The sequence below is a fragment of the Linepithema humile genome, chromosome 7 (genome assembly GCF_040581485.1).
Source record: "Linepithema humile isolate Giens D197 chromosome 7, Lhum_UNIL_v1.0, whole genome shotgun sequence".
Lineage (NCBI taxonomy): Eukaryota > Metazoa > Arthropoda > Insecta > Hymenoptera > Formicidae > Linepithema > Linepithema humile.
In genome coordinates this window covers 6,322,959-6,341,240 of record NC_090134.1, presented here as the reverse complement: position 1 = coordinate 6,341,240, position 18,282 = coordinate 6,322,959, and the positions used below count along the sequence as shown (strand labels likewise).

The window sequence follows — 18,282 nt, the reverse complement described above, 5'->3', positions numbered from 1 at the left end:
TTTTATCTTTCTTTAATTTTATCGAAAGTGACCATTACGCAATGATCAGAAATGATGAAAACTCAAACTCTCTCTCTAAAATAACGGGGAGGGAAAGAGGCTAATGCGATTCATGGCGCGTCGATTGCGTATGCTTTCTAGATTTAGAACCGGAAACGATTCTCGGTCTGCGTACATCTGTCCGTGTATCGGAAAATTCGGAAGGACTGAGAGGAGTATCGATTAAGCGATTAAACTATAAACTATCTAGATGCGGATGATGCAAAACTCTTTCGAAAGTCGTTGCCGTGCGCGAGCCGGCTTACTGAAATTACATAGGAATATTAGAAATCGACAGTTGGAACGCGCGCGACGGTGGGTGACATGTAACGTGATCGAGAAGTTCAACTCTCAGGTACGCAGTCAATGTATAAAGTGTCTTCGCAATCGCGGAATAGCCTCGGATTACATTCGCACTATTCTATACGAACTAGCCGTGAGACATTCTCACATTTATTAATTAGCTTCCAATCGCCGTGGCGATCGAGTCGGGACTTTTACTGTTGACATTCATGACTGCATACGGCTGGTAAGTGAAACGAGAGTGCGATCGGACACAACGCTAGGTCAAGAACGTACAGAGCTACTAACAAGTTCCTTTCTTTTTCTTCTTGTCCTTTCATATACAAAGTGTTTCAGCAGGCATTTATTCTTCGTGTAATTACACTCTGAATGAATTCTCTGTTCCACAGAACTTTAACATAGAATCCGATTGTGATTTGATGAAAAAAAGTTACAACAGTATATTTTGTATATCACGTAGGCTTTAAACAGCAATGTTTCCAAAACGATTAGTTTAAATAAAGAAGATACATTGTTTTATGATCAGGCGAAAATAAAAGCAAATATCAATAAAAGCAGCAACGTTCCTTGCAAAACTGTTAAAGACCGAAATTAAAATAGCTCGCGTAAATATTGTGATATGGCCAAAAAAGTGTGACGGCCTTCACACATGATGGAATTAGCGCCTTTTAGTGAAGTGAAAAGTCCAACGGCAGTCACAAAGGTTAGCTGTGAGAACAGTGCAGACGTTAAACTAATGATCTGTGTAACTGGCTCGCATTAACGTATCGCTAATCGAGAGAACTCTTGCCGAAGCGCATGCAATAATTACCTTCGAGTTGCAGCTATGAATAACAGATTGCACGGTACAAAGACTCTTCAGACGTGAGCGGTCGGGCTCATGGTGTGAAATTCTAAATTGCAAAGATGAGCGTATCTTGAATGGAGTATCTTGTATTTGCATCTCTCGCTGAGAGAGGATCTATATATGGAGAGTATTTGCAACTATGCGTGCAGCTGTTATCAGCCTAAACAACCGCCTGTTAACGGCTATTCATTCTTCACTCTCCATTTCGTTGGGCGAATGTTCCGCAACGCGCGCACTGCGTCGTACGGCTGATCGTAAGTTAGCTTCCTGGAGATTAGCTGGAATTGATGCTTCTCGCAGGTGGACCGTTGCTTTTCGCGCTGATTCACGTTCGTTTAGTGAAACGACGTCGCGTAATTGCGTAAAGAAAGTATCGCCGGCACACGGAACGCGTGCTATTCCGCGAGGGAAAACCTTGCACAGGCGCCTTTCGGTTATCGCGACTAAGATGCGTGAAAACAAGGCGCATTGGTGATGCCGGATGTGAAACTCGAAATTACGAGCCGTTTGTTGTGTCACCACGACCATTGTCACACCGAAACAATCTTCCTGTCAATCGCTCTACCCGACCAAAACACATCGTTCATGATGACGATCCGGATGTCTCTTCTTACGTCTCTTTGTACAAAGTGTGCTAGAACCACCGGATATCCTTTCTTTACAGATTCTTTAGCCGATTCAATATAAATATTCCTTCGACAAAACTGTCGAGGCATCTGTAGTTTTCGAGCAATTATGCAAATAACGAACGTCCAGCGAATCGACAAAAAATAGTTGCTGACATCATGTTCTTCAGTCCAACCGATATATCGAAATCTCTTTATAAAACACTCTTGAGAAAACACATAGCGTGAATACTTGTAAAAAATATTCAATAAAAATGTTAAAATTAAAATAGAGCACAAAGAAATTTTTTAAATGAATAAGATTCATACATGAATTAGATTATAATAAGAAAACGGAATATTGCATTTTGATTTTGGATTTCGAACTGTAGGAACTGAGGAAATTTAGAAATCGGCACACGACACAATAAGCCGCGATCATTAAGAGCCGTAAAGGTGTGTGGTTTCGACGCGTCGCTTGTTACGTGTTCATCAACAATTTTCTACGGGCTTGTCGACCGCAGACCGGTGTACCGAAACTGAATGTGCGGTAAACTTAATGCCTCATACCAATGATCTATTGTCTGTGCTATTATCATATTAAGTTTCTAATATTGTTGATTTGAATCACAATTGTTTTGTATGGGCATTATGCGTCTGGATTCATTCGATTTGTGGCCAAATTTGATAAATGAAATACGATATACTTTGCAATACAGCGATATGAACACAAAATGAATGCTTTGAAAAGTTAGAATTAAAATGAAAAGATATTAAATGCAAAATTAAATGCATGTCCTGTTGTCTGATAACATCTCTGATTTGAAGGATATCCAGTGAAAGGATTATAATCGCGGAGAACGACGTCGACATTTCATCGCTGTCAGCGGCAAAGTTTAATGTACAACTGCATAGAATAACCATTAAATCAAAATTTGCATCACAGCTTTAATCTGCGCTTAATTTTTTAATCCTAGAGAGTGATATTAATGCGGCATTCCATAAAAAATTCTTGTTAAGTAAAAAATAGTATTATCTTAAGTATTCTTACATATACATATATGTATATATTACAGATATACATACATATCATAAATATTAATGAACAAAATTTAAATGAGATATTTTTTTACACTGATATATTTTATATGCAGCATAATTGTCATCAATTTCTCATTGTCATTGCCATTTACTCGATAATAAACGCAATAGCGCGGATATTTTTAACGTCGATTGTTTTATTCTTAGGTGGCCATGGCAGGGGATTACGTTTTAGCGACCGCCTGCATGATGCTCTCCAAAATAAAAAATGATGAAGTAACCATCACCATCAGTCAGGTAAATTATTTGGTTACATCAACTTTACGATGAGTGTTACGAGAGTTCTTACGCGTTAACGACAGAACCTTTGAGTTTTAATAAATTTTATGCTTATTTTTCCCATTGAACGGAGTATATTAAAGTATAGTAAAGTATATTAAAGTTAAATTCCGCTGCATTGTAGATTGTGACTGATTTGGTGCAAGGTGAATTTATGCAGCTTGGTTCCAAAGAAACGGAAAACGAGAGGTTTGCACATTATCTCACGAAGACTTATTTAAAAACAGCCAGTTTAATTGCCAATTGCGTCAAGGCGGTGAGTCTACGTCATTAGCATTACCTACGTGTATATATAAAGTTATTTTTCTACATATTTTCTTTTTCTGAGATCTGCGAGAACGATTGATTGATGTTATTTTAGGTCACCATACTGTCTGAGGCCGATGATCGCATGATAGAAATGGCCTATCAATACGGCAGAAATGTTGGCTTAGCTTTTCAATTGGTGGACGATCTTCTGGATTTTGTAGCTTCATCGGCAGCTTTGGGAAAGCCCACGGCTGCCGATCTCAAACTCGGTTTGGCTACAGCTCCAGTTCTCTTCGCTTGTGAACGGGTTCGTATGTTCAATAAATGTTCAATGAATCATAATGCAACTGATAATTATACTTCTCGAACAATCTTTTTATATTCTATAATTTATTGAACATTCTGTATGTTATGCTTATCGATAGATTTTTATCAATCTTGATCTAGGCAAGATTTTAATCGGTATTTCGAATATTGCAGTACCCAGAACTGAACGCTATGATTATGCGCCGTTTTCAAGAGCCTGGAGACGTTGAAAAAGCTTTCGAATTGGTTCATGAATCCAACGGTCTCGAACAGACAAGATTTTTGGCGAGGAAGCACTGCGCGGAAGCCAGCAAAATCGCACAATCCTTTAGTAAGAGTGCTTACCAAAAAGCTTTAATCATTATGGCTGATCTGGTTATTAATCGCATGAAATAGCCCCACGAGAAATGAAAAAACCGAGAGGATTGATTTTATAAATATTTATAATGATTGTGAACGATAAAACGACTAGTACATGTGAAATTAATTTTCTTTTGAATTTTACAAATGGGATTACAGGAATACATTGTAAATCAGAGATTTATCGTGTACGTCGAAGAAAATTTTTCATTCAATGTTATATTAGCCAGGATTATTATATTATCGTTACAAATAATTTACCAATAGAATTTTTATCAAATATTGTTATTGCAGTAAGGAAACTGGTTTTACGACTATAATTCTTGATGATCTAACGTTGCAGTAAGGAAACTGGTTTTACAATTATAATTCTTGATGATGTAACATTGATACGCAGTTGATAGCAATGTGGATATCATCGCATTGTCGTCTTTGAATTCATACCTCATGTGAAAGAAAAATGGAGTAGGCATTCCCATGCCTTGTAACGTGTTCGCTATAAAGTGCTTCTGCCTTTTTCAGAGGACTATATCGATTCAGATTTAAGTTGTCTGGGAAAATGCAGATAATGCATTTTATGAAAGTGCCTAGGTATAACGTTTAATTAGGTTTGTATGCGAGAACACGGGCACGTATTACCTGATGTTACAAATCATTAGCCTATCATAGTAATGTAAATAATCTAGCCAATCATCTGTTAATGATAACATTAATATTATAATAATTACATTTATTATAATAATTATAATAATTAGCATTATAATTATTATAATTGTTTCTGTTAAACTTTTTTATGCATGCATTTTTTATCGGTCATATCGTCGTAGCGTTTCGAAATAAAAATAATGCACAAAACCAAATCGCTCTTGAAATATAATGATAATGGTTGCGTGTGTTGCGATATATGCCGGAAAAATTGTCTGCATAAAAGAAATCTTACTGACAATTATTATAGTATTACATAGAATGAGCAAATGCATACCGAATTAACGTTATAATAAGACATCGTCTGTAAGATCTTTATGACGATCATATAGATGAATTATTTTTGATAAAGCGATAAAATTGTAAAAATAGATAATAAGGGATGCCAATACTAATTTTTATCTTCAGCTCGGTTAAAAGTTTTGCTGAAAATGGTGCAAAGAATATCTGCCAAAGAAGACAAGTCAATCTTGATTCTTTCGCCAGTTTAATAAAAGTTAACTTTGGCCTGTTGTAATTAATAACAATTATCTGTTTAAGTTAGAGATTCCATGTCGTTAAAAGACGCAATGCAGAAATAAATTAAAATTATTTTTATTTGAACATTGCCTAATGAAAATAGAATCATTTTTGCCACATTTTGCTAATAGATAAACTGCTCAAAATATCAATATTATTCGATTTGTAAGTATAAATATCTAATGTATAATAATTTATATTTATAATGAAAATTAATGTATATATAATTGTCATAATGTTACAGAATACAAGATCTTTAATTAAGAAACAAACATGTAATTATGATGAAATGTAGTCTTGTAACAGAAGATAAGTGTAGCGATTGGCATAAAGAAAGGATATCTGTGGATTAGCAATATCTTTTAAAAGTTTATAGAAGAGTTAAAAGAGTTTATTCGAACCAATTATGTTTATATTCAAATAGACGCAAAAAGTTTCTAACAAAATATAATTTGGTAAAGTCACATATTAAAACATTTGTAAAATTTTGACTTGATAATGACTATGATAAATGTTAAATTTATTAGATATATTTGAATTTTTTTACTGAAACGAAAACAGTGCTTCTTATTTTTAAATGTCAATGTATAATCATCATGCTATCACTGATGCTACGCAAATAACATTGAAAGTTTTAAATCTTCAAGTATGTATTCATAAAAAAACAGAAACAAAAATATTCTTACATTATAAATGTTATATCGTTGATTAATTAACTATTTTATTAAACTCTAAGCTAAATGTAAGTCCAATTATTGTGTTGGGAATCATTAAATTCGAATATATAAGTTCTTTTTAATATAAATATGAAAATATATCTTTTTAAACACGTATGTGAATTGTTTTAAAATTTAATATATTTTCCTTTGAATTCATTATTTATAAATATTTTGGCTATATTTCTAACATTATTTATTGTCTACAGACGCCTTTTTTTTTAGATTTTTTTTTAATGGTTTTACCATCTAAAAGTAAATGCTCCATCACATTCACGTGTTCACAGTACGCTACTGCTAGATGGCAATGGTGTCATTGTGTTCATGGTTTGTATACTTTCCGCTGAAATGCAGCGAACGTAAAGTTAGCTAGTGATTGCTATTATTCGATCTTTTTATTGTCAATTAAAATTTACAGTAAGTATTAAAGATTTGCTAACATGGCGAGTTTATTGGATCTATGCGAGCAATATTTCGGTGCACGCAATTTTTACGATGTTTTAAAAATATCAAAGACTGCAAATGATAAACAAGGTAAGCGTCAGCGTTCTAACCTATACGGACACTTCAAAATTTTATTTTTTACATAATAATAATGTCTGTAATTTCTTGTTATTACTAGTAAAAAAAGCTTATCATAAACTATCATTACTCGTACATCCGGATCGAGTTGAAGAAAATATCAAGGCTGAAGCGACAGAAAAATTCAAGGTTCTTGGCAGAATACATTCCATTCTCAGTGATAAAGAAAAACGCAAGATTTACGACGAGTCTGGGGAATATGACGAAGAAAGCGAAGAAGTCGTAATGCGCAATTGGGCAGACTATTGGAGGTCTCTGTTTAAAGAAATTACTGTTGAAGATATTAATAATTACGAGAAAAATTACAAAGGATCAGAGACAGAGATCAAAGATCTCAAAAGAGCATACATGGACAGTAAGTATTCTTCTTACTCTTAAGATATTTTTTCCTAACAAGAATAAGATGATACATTTAGAGATTATTACATTTCTTTAATAAAAAGTAGATTCAATTTAGAACTTGTCAAGCTATAAATAAAAAAGTATTATAATTAGATTTAGAACAGGGATGTTTTGAATGCTTATTGAATGTATCAATGTTATAATGTATTAATATACTTGTTTATATCTATTTAGGTAAAGGAGATATGGATTATATTCTGGAATCTGTTCCATTTACCAATTGTGATGAAGAACCACGGCTACACTCTATAATTGAAGATTTAATAGAGAGAGGTGAAGTTCCAGAATATAAAGCTTTCACTAATGAGAATGATAAGAAAAAGCTGCGCAGAAAAAGAAAGGTAAGAAAAATAATCTGCTTAATTTATACAAGCAAAGATATTCACAATGTTACAAAGCAATGCAAAAAATTTCTAATATTTAAAGCACTATGGCTGCTTTTTGTTAATTTTTATTGATCACAGCACTGTATGTATGTATTTTACTTTGTATGATATTTTGTTTTTAAGTTTTATAATATATTACAATAAAATATTACAAGTATTGGAATTATGATAAAAACAGACAGACTAATTGGAACTAGGTAGATATAAATCTGTCAATAGCATAAATATAGATTTGTCATTCATATAAGGATTGTTGAAAAATGTTATCTTTTTATCGCGCAATTTTACGCGCCCAATTAAGCCTTATATACTACTTGTGCATTGATTTCGAGGCACGCGCCATCGTATCGCGGATTTTAAATTACGTTAGCACTTCTTCCATTATTGCTAAATGTCACTTCAATAGTCTTTTAACGCCCCGTCGCGCTATTTTCAAGCTTCTCTATTTTTACCGATAGACTGTACAGCTTGACGGGTGGAAGGTAGTAGTAGGAGTGGAAGCACCGCTAGAAGGGGAAGGTCTAGTAAATAAGTAACCTACGAATGCGAGAACTGCTTCAGTCCGCGTTACAATTAGCTCGATCGTTTGTCGCTAGTCGTAAAACTCGAATGAAAAATCCCTCTTACGATGACCGTATTCGTATTTCGTTCTATTGAAGCATCGAAATGAATACAATAAATGACAGTCCCTTTTGCAACAATTATTGTTGTTATTAGTTGAAACGAATAATATTATTCCCCTTGTAATTTTTATACGATTCGAAAAATGGATAGTGCCATAACTTTAGTGTTATTTGGTCTATTAACCGCGTTCGTCGGTGATGCTGCGGCATCATGCACACAGACACCAAACGACGACATGGTAGAATATTCATGCGAGGGCGGCCACCCCGCCGATTTGGCTAGCATACCCGAAAACACCGAGAAACTGCGGATCACCAGGATGCCGCTCCGCAGAATAACCACCGATACTTTCTCGCGATTTGACGGGAATCTTTTGGTGTTGAGTTGCTCGCATTGTGAGATCAGCGACATCGACGCGAATGCCTTCCGACAGCTCGTCAATCTACAGCAACTCAGTTTAGACAACGGTCATTTGAACACTGTTAAAGGGACGTGGTTCGACGGTCTAAGCCAATTGACGTATCTCGATCTAACTTACAACGACATACGCGACATCGAGGACGACGTCTACAAGAATCTACCTCATCTCGTGGACTTGAGAATCTCGGGAAATAAACTGCAATGCCTGAATCTCGAGGGAGTGTCGCATTTGAAGACACTGAAGCGCATATTTCTCAGCGAAAATCCTGACTTCGCCTGCCCGCACGCCGTCAGCAAATTCCTCGAGAACCAGGGCGTCTCTTTCGAACCGGATCCCGAATGGAGAAGACTCGCCAGCGACACGATCGACGTTCCCATCCCGCCGAGTCTGACGGAGGAAGATCGCAGAACCACACCGGCGTATCCCGACAGGAGACCACCGGAACGACCGGAAGTGCCTCGTGTGCCCGCCACGGGAGACAGGAGATATTATCCGGACCACGGGGGGCATCAACGTTCACGCCATAGAAAGCCAACCACCGCGCGGCCGACGACACCCAAGTACCAAGACAGAACATCCGTACCACGAGTGGAGCCTATAGACATGAGAGCTCAGACACCGCCGCCGCACCAGATGGTTCCTTATCCATATTCGCCGCACACAACGCACGAAACGGTGGCTGCTACGTCATATCCAAGACATCCAGACGTACCGCCGGAACCATCGTCGCATCAGATGGTTTCTTATCCACAATCGCCGCACACGACGCACGAAACAGTGCCTTCTACGTCGTATCCAAGATATCCCGAAGTGCCGCCGGAACCGTCGTCGCATCAGATGATTCCTTATCCGTACGCAACAACGGAAACACCGCGAGCACCGTTCGCGGAATTGCGACCTTCTGAGGATATCAGGATGGGAACTGACAGACCATCGGAAATCTCACCCGTCATATCATATCCGTCGTACGGGACGCACGGAACAGTGTTCCCTTCATCGTATCCGACAACGGTAAGACCGCGATTATTATTGCCTGTGGAAGAGGAATCGTCCAAAGAGGATGAGACGACAGCGGAAGATGAGACACCGGAAAACGTTATAACATATCCGCTACATACTTTAACGCCTGTATCGCGAAACGGTGAACAAAGAACGTTCGACGATGGATATGTTCAAATAACACGCCTGCCGTATAACGTTGTTACATCTACCGAAGCCTCGATCGAGGTCGAACACGCCGAAATTTCGTCTCGGATACAAGACAGAGGACGTCACGAACAATCTCCCCGTCCCACCGACGGGAACGAGTGGTGGTCCACGAATGTACCACACGAAACGCCACATCACGTGGCGCAGGATTCGCGAAAAATAATTATCGACGAAACGAGCACCAACGGTTATTCGAATTCCGCCGAGCGCGTTAAACCGGATCAATCGCAGGCCACGGCAACAGCCTCCAGCGTACATTACGTCAGACCTTCGCAACCGGAATTGATGCACTCACCCGCGACGACGGGTGACGTCTTTTATCAGGCTCCGTATTACGAAACAACGGCGACCATGCATCCACCATTGCAGAATTATCCGGACGCGTCGTCCATATACATTTATCCGACTCAGGAGACGACGACGGACAAACCGTTGCCCGAATGTAACAAAAATTCGGCGCCGGGCACCCAACCGGCCGCTGTACTAGTGATGTCCATTATTATCACCATCTTTGGACACGTTATCGTGGAGGGATTTTAGTCTCGAGCGCGCCTCTCTTATCGTCTAAACCGGCAGGATAGATTCTAAAATTAGACGCGAAAGACAGAATAGAATTAACATTTTGCCGATTCTGACGATTGCGTTCAAAACGACGTGTTGTTATACCTTTGGACTTGAGCGCGCATTTATATTTAGCATTATAATTCTTCCCCATAGTTACCGTAAAATGCTTCATAGAACTATTAACGCAAATATTAACGAAAGTGGTCAATGCGGATGGAGAACTTTTTTCTCCCGGAATTGAAACCTCTATTCTTCGAAAGTAGCAGAGCCAGCTAAACCTGATGTGTGAGTATCATGCATTTAAGAGATATAAAAGCGTAATTTATGTTCTCCAATTGTATACGTCTGTCGATATCTCTATCAGCTGTTCTTGTAATTTTTTAACTTCCTGCCGTATAATTAACTTTGTCAACGAAATCTATTCTGGCAAGCAAATTTTAGAAATAGAGAAACACAGAAATAGAATTCTCCAATTTATTCGATACTGATTTAGAAATCGAAATTTTATTTTATATCTAATTTCGCATTATTTTCATGTAAAAAATATGAAATTAGTTTTGACACTTTTAATTAAATTTTTGATTAAGAATTTCAAGCAATTTACTTAAATGTACATGTGTAAAAATTCTCTTCTTACACACACTTTATCGTTACTGTTCAACTTTTGCCAAATAGAAAATGTAAGACTGATTTCGACTTTATAACTCTCGATTAATTTATGAAAACCAGGACGCAGATTAAATATATACCCGAGAAAATCAAAGGAAGTTGCTTCAGTTTATCAATTGCTAAAGTTAGCGGACCTTTCATGTAATATTTTGATCGTAATTTCGTTTCTCAGAATTAACTCAGGGCGTGGTAATATGTTATAACGTTGTGAAGTTAGTTTGCCAACTATGATGTGCAACGGTGGGATAAATCGACTCAGGATTTTAATTGCAATTAAGTGGTAGCTAGGTCGATGCGTGATAATGAAATAATTACTAGTGTCATCGCGCCGGTCGCGCGTTACGTAACGGCCTTGCACGTTTCTATGCGACTCCGCACAAACGCGTTAAATATATACTCAAAGGCATCCACTGTTCGGAGTCAAGTTCGCGCAACAGCTTCCGCCATTCTTCATGCAACAGGTGCATCTTCGGGCGAGAGCCCGTCGAGTCGCACCAGACGGAAAATAGAATCTTCTCGCACGAAGATCATCAAGCGGCCTTGAATGGCCAATTGAAGGCGACCGTTATAACGAAAAACGATGTTTATCTACATATCGAAGGCGTGCACGTGTCTGCAAGTGAGACGCGAGAAACGAGCTTGATTCTCCGCACAGTTAATTCCCTCAGCGGAATTCCATATCGATGACAGGGTATAGACTATATCCATGACAGTTACATATTAAATATGACTTCGCGCCATCCGTACCGCGTTCGATGGCTGTCAATTATTTAACGCGCGATTTCCTTTAGCTCAGGCGTGACGTGATCCGATCAATATAGCACTTAACTATATTGCAAGGCCATGGAAAATATTCCACCTTCAAGCAAATGGAATGTTAACAGCTTCGAAAATAGTTAGCAACGTTCTAGTTTAGAAAACGCAAAACAATGCTTTCTTCACTTGGTTCTTAGATGTAATCGTAAAGTTGATGCAATCCAAGACATGAAACACAAGATATTCGAAATAGAACCGTGGAATGCATCCAAAAGAGAATAAATATTAAATTAGACAAATATTATTATTCATTCAAGATATCTCACTGTTATTATTTATTACTAGTGAAAATCTCATTTTAATAAAAGGATTGATGAAGCTAATTTCATTCGAGTAAAATTTCAAGTATAATTTCAAGTACTGCAAAGTAGTATAAAGTCTCTCTTTCGTTTTTAACCAATGACAAATCTATCTCGTCTTGCAACTCGGTAGAGACCGAATTTCGCGAAGCGTTGTGCAATACACGGGCATTAAGCAGCCAGTTAGACGTTCTTGCCAGAAATTATAAATAACGGAATTTCTTCAGCAGCAGATTATGGAGTAGGTCACATACGATATGAAGCGTCATCGACGCTTATGCATGCTTATGCATGCACCCTACAGATAATCTCGTACTACCGAGAAAGAAGCCTAGTTGGTTACAAAATATCTAAAAAAATTTCTCACGAGTTTCTAAATTTATATTACAGTCTGAATTTATTGAAACAGAAGTGCAATGTTATTATAGAGTTTATGAATGTTCCTTGTAGCAGGCTGCCAGTGTAAATTACAGTTTTGTTATTGCAGACTGCCGATCATCGCAGCCACCATACGCTGGCAGTGCCTTGGTTTGTCCATTTAAGCCGCGCTTATAAACAATGCATATCCGGCTGCTTCCAGCATCGATAAAATCGATGACCCCCCTTTAAAATTAACCTTTACCGCTCTTCAGAAAAGCTCACCACTTGAATATGATTCATGTATGCCTGATACTCTTGAGAATCGGAAATAGAATAATGCGCAGATCGTGTTTTCGCTCTCGTTATATGAGCGGACTGTAATCAATCTCGTTAACAGAAACGTGCTTGTGCCGCGTAAACGAACGCTATCTACTCTCAAAATCTATTCCTTCTCGCCGCGCGCGAGTCTGGATTGAATTATCAATTCAGAAACACCAACTAAGCCGGTCTTAGACAGTAAACAGTCATTAGCTTTTAACGTTAATTGGTTTGATCGACTTTTCTGATTTCAGTGGGCCAAGGAAGCGGCGGAAGCCGAGCGTCTGGAGAAGATGTTGAAGATAGAAAACGAGGAAAATGCAGCTGCAAATGATCTCGCGCTAGTGATTCAGAATCGTAATAAGGCTCGCGCTAGTCAGTCAGATAGTTTCTTCGACTCTTTGATCGATAAATACGCAAAGAAGACCGAAAAACCAACGAGAAAAAAAGCTTCCTCCACAGAGACCACAAAGAAAACCAAAAAGAAGGCATAAAGCAGTATCGAAACTTTTGCATAATCGCTCTGTCTTCAAAAATTTTAATTTCTTATAAGTTAAATCGTAAAACACGGACTCGCTGTAGATTTTGGACAATGAATGGTTGTGTTTAAATTTCGTAAGTTTCATCAAATAATTTTTTTCGAAATGTTATCAAGCCAGATGGCACTTCGAAAAGCACAGTTTAATTTTAACGCGTTAATTGCACACGACGCAAATTAATTATTGATAATGAATTGTACACTGTTTCGTGTGCACAGTGGTATATATGGTAAGCGAAATTATATACTTATGTACTCTATATAAAAACAAATAGCAGATTCAGTTTCATAATATAATAACGCTTTTAAAACAGACAAAACATTTCTCTGTAACTAGTCTTATATGTCAAACAATAATAAAGAGAAGAATCTTCCTTTTTAATATCTTTCTATGCATAATTTCCTTAATCACTCTCCTACTTTATTCTATGACAAGGACATAGACAAAATAATTTATTTAAGGAAAGTACAACAGTATAGATCCACTGAAACAGATACGAAAACTCCCACAAGCATTACATATTTAATTAAATCAATATAATAGCCAGAAAGAGGCCTTATTATTTTTATATAAATAAAACGGTACCACTAATAACATTATCGAAATATTTTAACGTTTGTATAAAAAGAACTGAATCCATTCCAAAGATCATACTGTATATTAAAAATTGTTGCACGGGCTGTGCTTTTTCCAAGATACGATTTTTATTTAGTAATTTTGACTAATTCAAAGTAAAAAAAGTGGAGAAAACACAAGTTTCGATATATTTTCTTAATAAAATAATTAGTTCATTATTAATAAGAATTTTATGCTATGCTAAAAAGCTATGAATGGAAAACTATTTACCATATCCAAAATTTCAATTATTACGAAGAAGAATGCCGTTTGAGTTTCATATTTGTCATACCAAAAGATAAATTTATAAATATTTTTAAATAATAAAATATTTCGACATAACATTATTTCGAGTACATAAAATATTTTTTTATAATATTTTTATTTCATCATCTAATAAATACTTATCATTGAAAAGATAAATTATAAATCTATAAAAGCACTAACTAAACCCTTTCTAGCTTGCGTGTGCTTCTATAGCAGAAATAGGTGCTAATCAAGTGATCAAATATTAAAAGTGCGGTTGAAAGTTGTAACATGTTGATACAAGTTAGAATAAACTTGCAATTTACAACATTATACAGACAGATTGCAAAATGTATAAAGAGAACATAATATAAGCTGAAAATGAATAATTTTAAATAAGATTTCTGAGTTGCTATATTTTTTTATGTTACATCGTAATCTTATAGAAAAGCGAAAATAAACCATTTCAGTAATAAATTAAAAAATAATAGTAACTAACAAACGTAAACGATGAAACAAAGACAAAATAAAATTTATTTTTATTTAAAATTTTTAATTATTAGCCTCAATGAAAATATATTCTTGTATTAATCGTGCTAACCAAAGATTAGCACTTATTCTAACGAAAGAATTAAACAATTAATTTCTAGAAAACTTGATATAACTTGATTTAAATTTTTATACATATAATATTACAAGTATATAAAATTTGATTATATCTTAAAATAAAAAAATCATCTTATTAAAAAGCTATTTTTCGATACTAATAAAAAATTTCTATACCTATTTACGGATTTGGCACAAATGCGCACGATATTACTAAAGTTATAAATTTTATAAAAGCAGAGAATTTTGTTATCAATAAAACAATAAATCCAAGCTTTCTTATTCTAAATGATTGACATTATGGCTATATATTGTGGCTCTGTTTGCTATCTTAGACGTGCTTATAATGAATGCATATGCATTTTCCGGACCGTTAATAGAATCGATGACCCCCGTTTAAAATTAACCTTTGTTACACTTTTGAAGTCTAAAGTTTGTTTCTCATCATTCGTGATTTATGTATCTGTTTCATACATGAAAATATGTTTGCTATCTGTTTCATACATGAAAATATGTTTGCTATCTGTTTCATACATAAAAATACGTTTGATAATCTTGAGATTTAGTGCGTGGATTAAATTAAATATAAAAATATGCACATAAATTATGGATGGTTTAACTCTTATTAGATAATTACAATATTATAATAAATATTATTTTATAGAAAAATAAAATTATAACTCTTACATATCAATGTGACTGAGAAAAAGATTATATGCATTCCTGCAACTTATAAAAGATTGCGCCATACGTATCTTCTCGTCCTATGCGCGGCCTTACTTATCAATGTAAGGCAAAATAAAAATTCAAACATGAAATTAATTACACTCTTATAATAAATAACGCTGCTTCGCATTTTCTACTGTGCATTTAATATACTTATGATAAGTATAAACAACATCTACAATACCTATTTTGAGTATAAACAAAATTTAATTGGACTATTAAATATTGTATGTATTATTTATGATTAGAATCCTTTAGATTTTATGACACTCATCATCAATATCCAAATAGCTTTATAAAACACCTCTAAGCCAAATATATTAAAACTCATTAAAAATATAGATTAATAAAATACTAAGATGTAAAATACTTGGATCCAAAAATGTAATAAAATAATCAGAAATGATCACTTCTTGCCAATTAATGTGAGTAATCATATTATATCATTTTAAACTTAGCACATAATTTTTATTTATTGTATGTAAAATTGTATGTAATAAATATATTTGCAAAATTATAAAAAATAAATTTTCCCACGTATGCAGATTTTTTTAGTTTAAATAACGTTATCATTACTGTCATAATTATCAATAACTGTAGGCAATACGTCAATCACTTTGTTAATCACACAATTAGTAGAAAACAAGAAGGAGAAGAGATAAGAAGCAAAGAGATGAGAAGTAGTAAAAGAAAGACAAGGGCAGACTCTTGTCAAAATATCTACTCTCTCGCTTTCACGAGTTCCAGGGGTTTGGCAGCTCGAGATGGTGGTGACTATGGTGTTAGTACTTTCCAATTGGTGTTGGTAGAGATGGTATGAGCATCATGAGCGACCGCCTCGTATGGTCAGTCTCGTGTTACGTCTGGACTGGTTGAAGCGAAAACATGGCACACATCGGGTGACACAATTTCCAGCGCAAATGTAAATCTTTTATTTTTTATGAGATTTTAAATATATTATATTATTATAAAAATTTCTGTATTGATATTATATCATTTACTCAAGTATACATACTATGGTATACATAATTACTTGTTATAAATAAATCAAATACCATTGGAATACAATCGCCTTATAAAAGGCTTCTTTTTTGTCACCTAGTGTTTTTTATAATCTTGCAGAAAATCTTTATTACACATCTATGCTTTTAGTAAATTAAAAAATCAACTATGTGCTGCATTTTTAATTCACTTAAATTAATTTTATTAATATTATTTTATCTTTTAATTTACTTAAAATTAAATTTTTTTTAATTAAACTTTAATTAAATTGTTTAAATTAATATTTTCAATATTTTTAATTGAACTTTGATTAATTTTTTTCAATTATACTTTAATTAAATTTTTAAATAATAATAAATTATGCTCATTAAATAGAGATAAAAAGTTATTTTTTATAATTTTGAACAATTAATTAATTCGTTTGCTGCATTGTTATATTTTTGATATGTCTTTACAGAAAAAGAGAGCGTAAGTATCTATGAAATTAAGTCCTATAATAATTCTGAACGAGACACCCGTTATGCACGAGATCGGCACACACTTTGACAGAATCACGTACGAGCAACCGTCTTATTATGGATATGTGGTGCAAACATAGGTAGCAAAGTGTAAACCATTATTATTTTTAGCCAGACATGTAATAGGAGGCCGGATTGGAGTTTACCGAAGAACAGTAATACAATAGCCGGCGTAACCGGGATCACATATTTTTTCGCCTCGTTAAACAGCAATTATATCACGATCTGTTGGCGATTGTAGCAAACATTCTCACAGTTGCAACAGTACAGCTTGCTCATAATCGAATGGAACAAATTGAATCATATCGTATAAAAAGATAAACGGTTTGACATATTGCGAAACAATCTGATCAATGACACGTCGAGAATTTAGATTCGTCAGCTATCAAGGATATGTACATTTAATTCGTGACGTATCTACGCGCGGTATTGATAAAATTATTTTACGAGTCGATCTATCTGCCAAAGTGAAAGAGATGGAGCAGAATAAGCGAAATCTAAGATGACATTTAACATTTAGCGAAGCTCTTTTAATCTACGAGCGAATATCTACGAGCGCTATAAAAGGCACATTTAAAATAATTTGTTATTGTTTAACATTAAGAATTGCGGATAATAGAGCGGTAAAAAATATACGTTTATAAAGATATATAAGACAAATATATAAAACTATAGGAAGACTAACTGGTATAAATCATTGCATTGTGTGTTAAATAAAAAACTTCCTTTTCACATGTTGTTTAACCAGAAATGGCAAACACATAATCACCCGTGGCATTTGGGCAGCGGTTGCCATAAAACTATAGCTTATTTCGGTTTGCGGCCACATTACGATTCACCTCGGTTAGCACCAAGTATGCATCGGCGGTGCGCATCTCATTAAATACACAGAGAAAGTAGAGGAGGAAGGTGGTGACTGCACTTCAGCGTAGGATACGTTCCTATCTCCAATCACTTCAGAATCGTCATTAAAATATGCAATGTACGCGATGCACCCCGCCGGCGGACAGAGGAGGAGGCGGAGGAGGAAGAAGCTCCGTAGAAAGCGGAGAAACATCGGGAACATTTGTGCTCTGTCAACGCAACGCCGGTTTCTATTCCTAACTTCCTCTCGCAACATCCGATCCCCGTCTCGAATCGCATCGCGAGGTGAATCCCACATGTACTGTGGGATTCACCCCATTGAATCCGAAGAGGAAGCGGTGAAGGAAGAGGGGCGAAGAGGAAAGCCGACGGTGGGGTTGCACCGATGCGATAGAGCGAGAGAAGACAAGAAGGGACAGTGGAGCGAGGGGAGACGGTGGTTGTAGTTGAGACGGTAGTGGAGGAGAAGAAGGAGGATGGTGGAGGA

The 18,282-nt window shown here is 35.6% G+C and overlaps 3 protein-coding genes and 1 long non-coding RNA gene across 7 annotated transcripts in view; 3 read left to right on the top strand and 1 right to left on the bottom strand.

The window, feature by feature from the left end:
* qless (decaprenyl diphosphate synthase subunit 1 qless) overlaps positions 1 to 6,146 on the top strand; it is a 28,740-nt gene extending 22,594 nt beyond the window's left edge. The window contains exons 5-8 of the mRNA XM_012360682.2: positions 3,043 to 3,132; positions 3,299 to 3,430; positions 3,536 to 3,730; positions 3,904 to 6,146. Of these exons, the coding sequence (XP_012216105.1) occupies positions 3,043 to 3,132; positions 3,299 to 3,430; positions 3,536 to 3,730; positions 3,904 to 4,125 (639 nt within the window). The 3' untranslated portion in view covers positions 4,126 to 6,146. The remainder of the gene's footprint in view (positions 1 to 3,042; positions 3,133 to 3,298; positions 3,431 to 3,535; positions 3,731 to 3,903) is intronic.
* The window catches only part of LOC105668352 (uncharacterized), a 98,583-nt gene that overhangs the window by 21,040 nt on the left and 59,261 nt on the right, over positions 1 to 18,282 (bottom strand). The window lies entirely within an intron of this gene.
* Positions 6,357 to 13,599, top strand: LOC137001250 (J domain-containing protein CG6693). 2 transcript variants are annotated; one of them, XM_067359797.1, is made up of 4 exons: positions 6,357 to 6,563; positions 6,652 to 6,966; positions 7,188 to 7,354; positions 12,934 to 13,599. In XM_067359797.1, the coding sequence occupies exons 1-4, from the start codon at positions 6,470 to 6,472 to the stop codon at positions 13,171 to 13,173; spliced, it is 816 nt and encodes a 271-aa protein (XP_067215898.1). In that variant the 5' UTR covers positions 6,357 to 6,469; the 3' UTR covers positions 13,174 to 13,599. The 2 variants fall into 2 exon arrangements, with proteins under 2 accessions (XP_067215898.1, XP_067215899.1); XM_067359798.1 differs by lacking the exon at positions 12,934 to 13,599 and adding an exon at positions 7,858 to 7,950 and having other exon boundaries at positions 6,372 to 6,563.
* On the top strand, positions 8,166 to 10,362 carry LOC105668345 (platelet glycoprotein Ib alpha chain). Its single transcript, XM_012360680.2, has one exon. The coding sequence runs from the start codon at positions 8,166 to 8,168 to the stop codon at positions 10,191 to 10,193; it is 2,028 nt and encodes a 675-aa protein (XP_012216103.1). The 3' UTR covers positions 10,194 to 10,362.

Bases quoted from the DNA above. Each gene is read 5' to 3' on its own strand.
- LOC137001250 (XM_067359797.1), top strand. From the start codon at position 6,470: ATGGCGAGTTTATTGGATCTATGCGAGCAATATTTCGGTGCACGCAAT. The intron at 6,564-6,651 runs GTAAGCGTCAGC...TGTTATTACTAG, and splicing joins GACTGCAAATGATAAACAAG to TAAAAAAAGCTTATCATAAA. The intron at 6,967-7,187 runs GTAAGTATTCTT...ATATCTATTTAG, and splicing joins CAAAAGAGCATACATGGACA to GTAAAGGAGATATGGATTAT.
- LOC105668345 (XM_012360680.2), top strand. From the start codon at position 8,166: ATGGATAGTGCCATAACTTTAGTGTTATTTGGTCTATTAACCGCGTTC.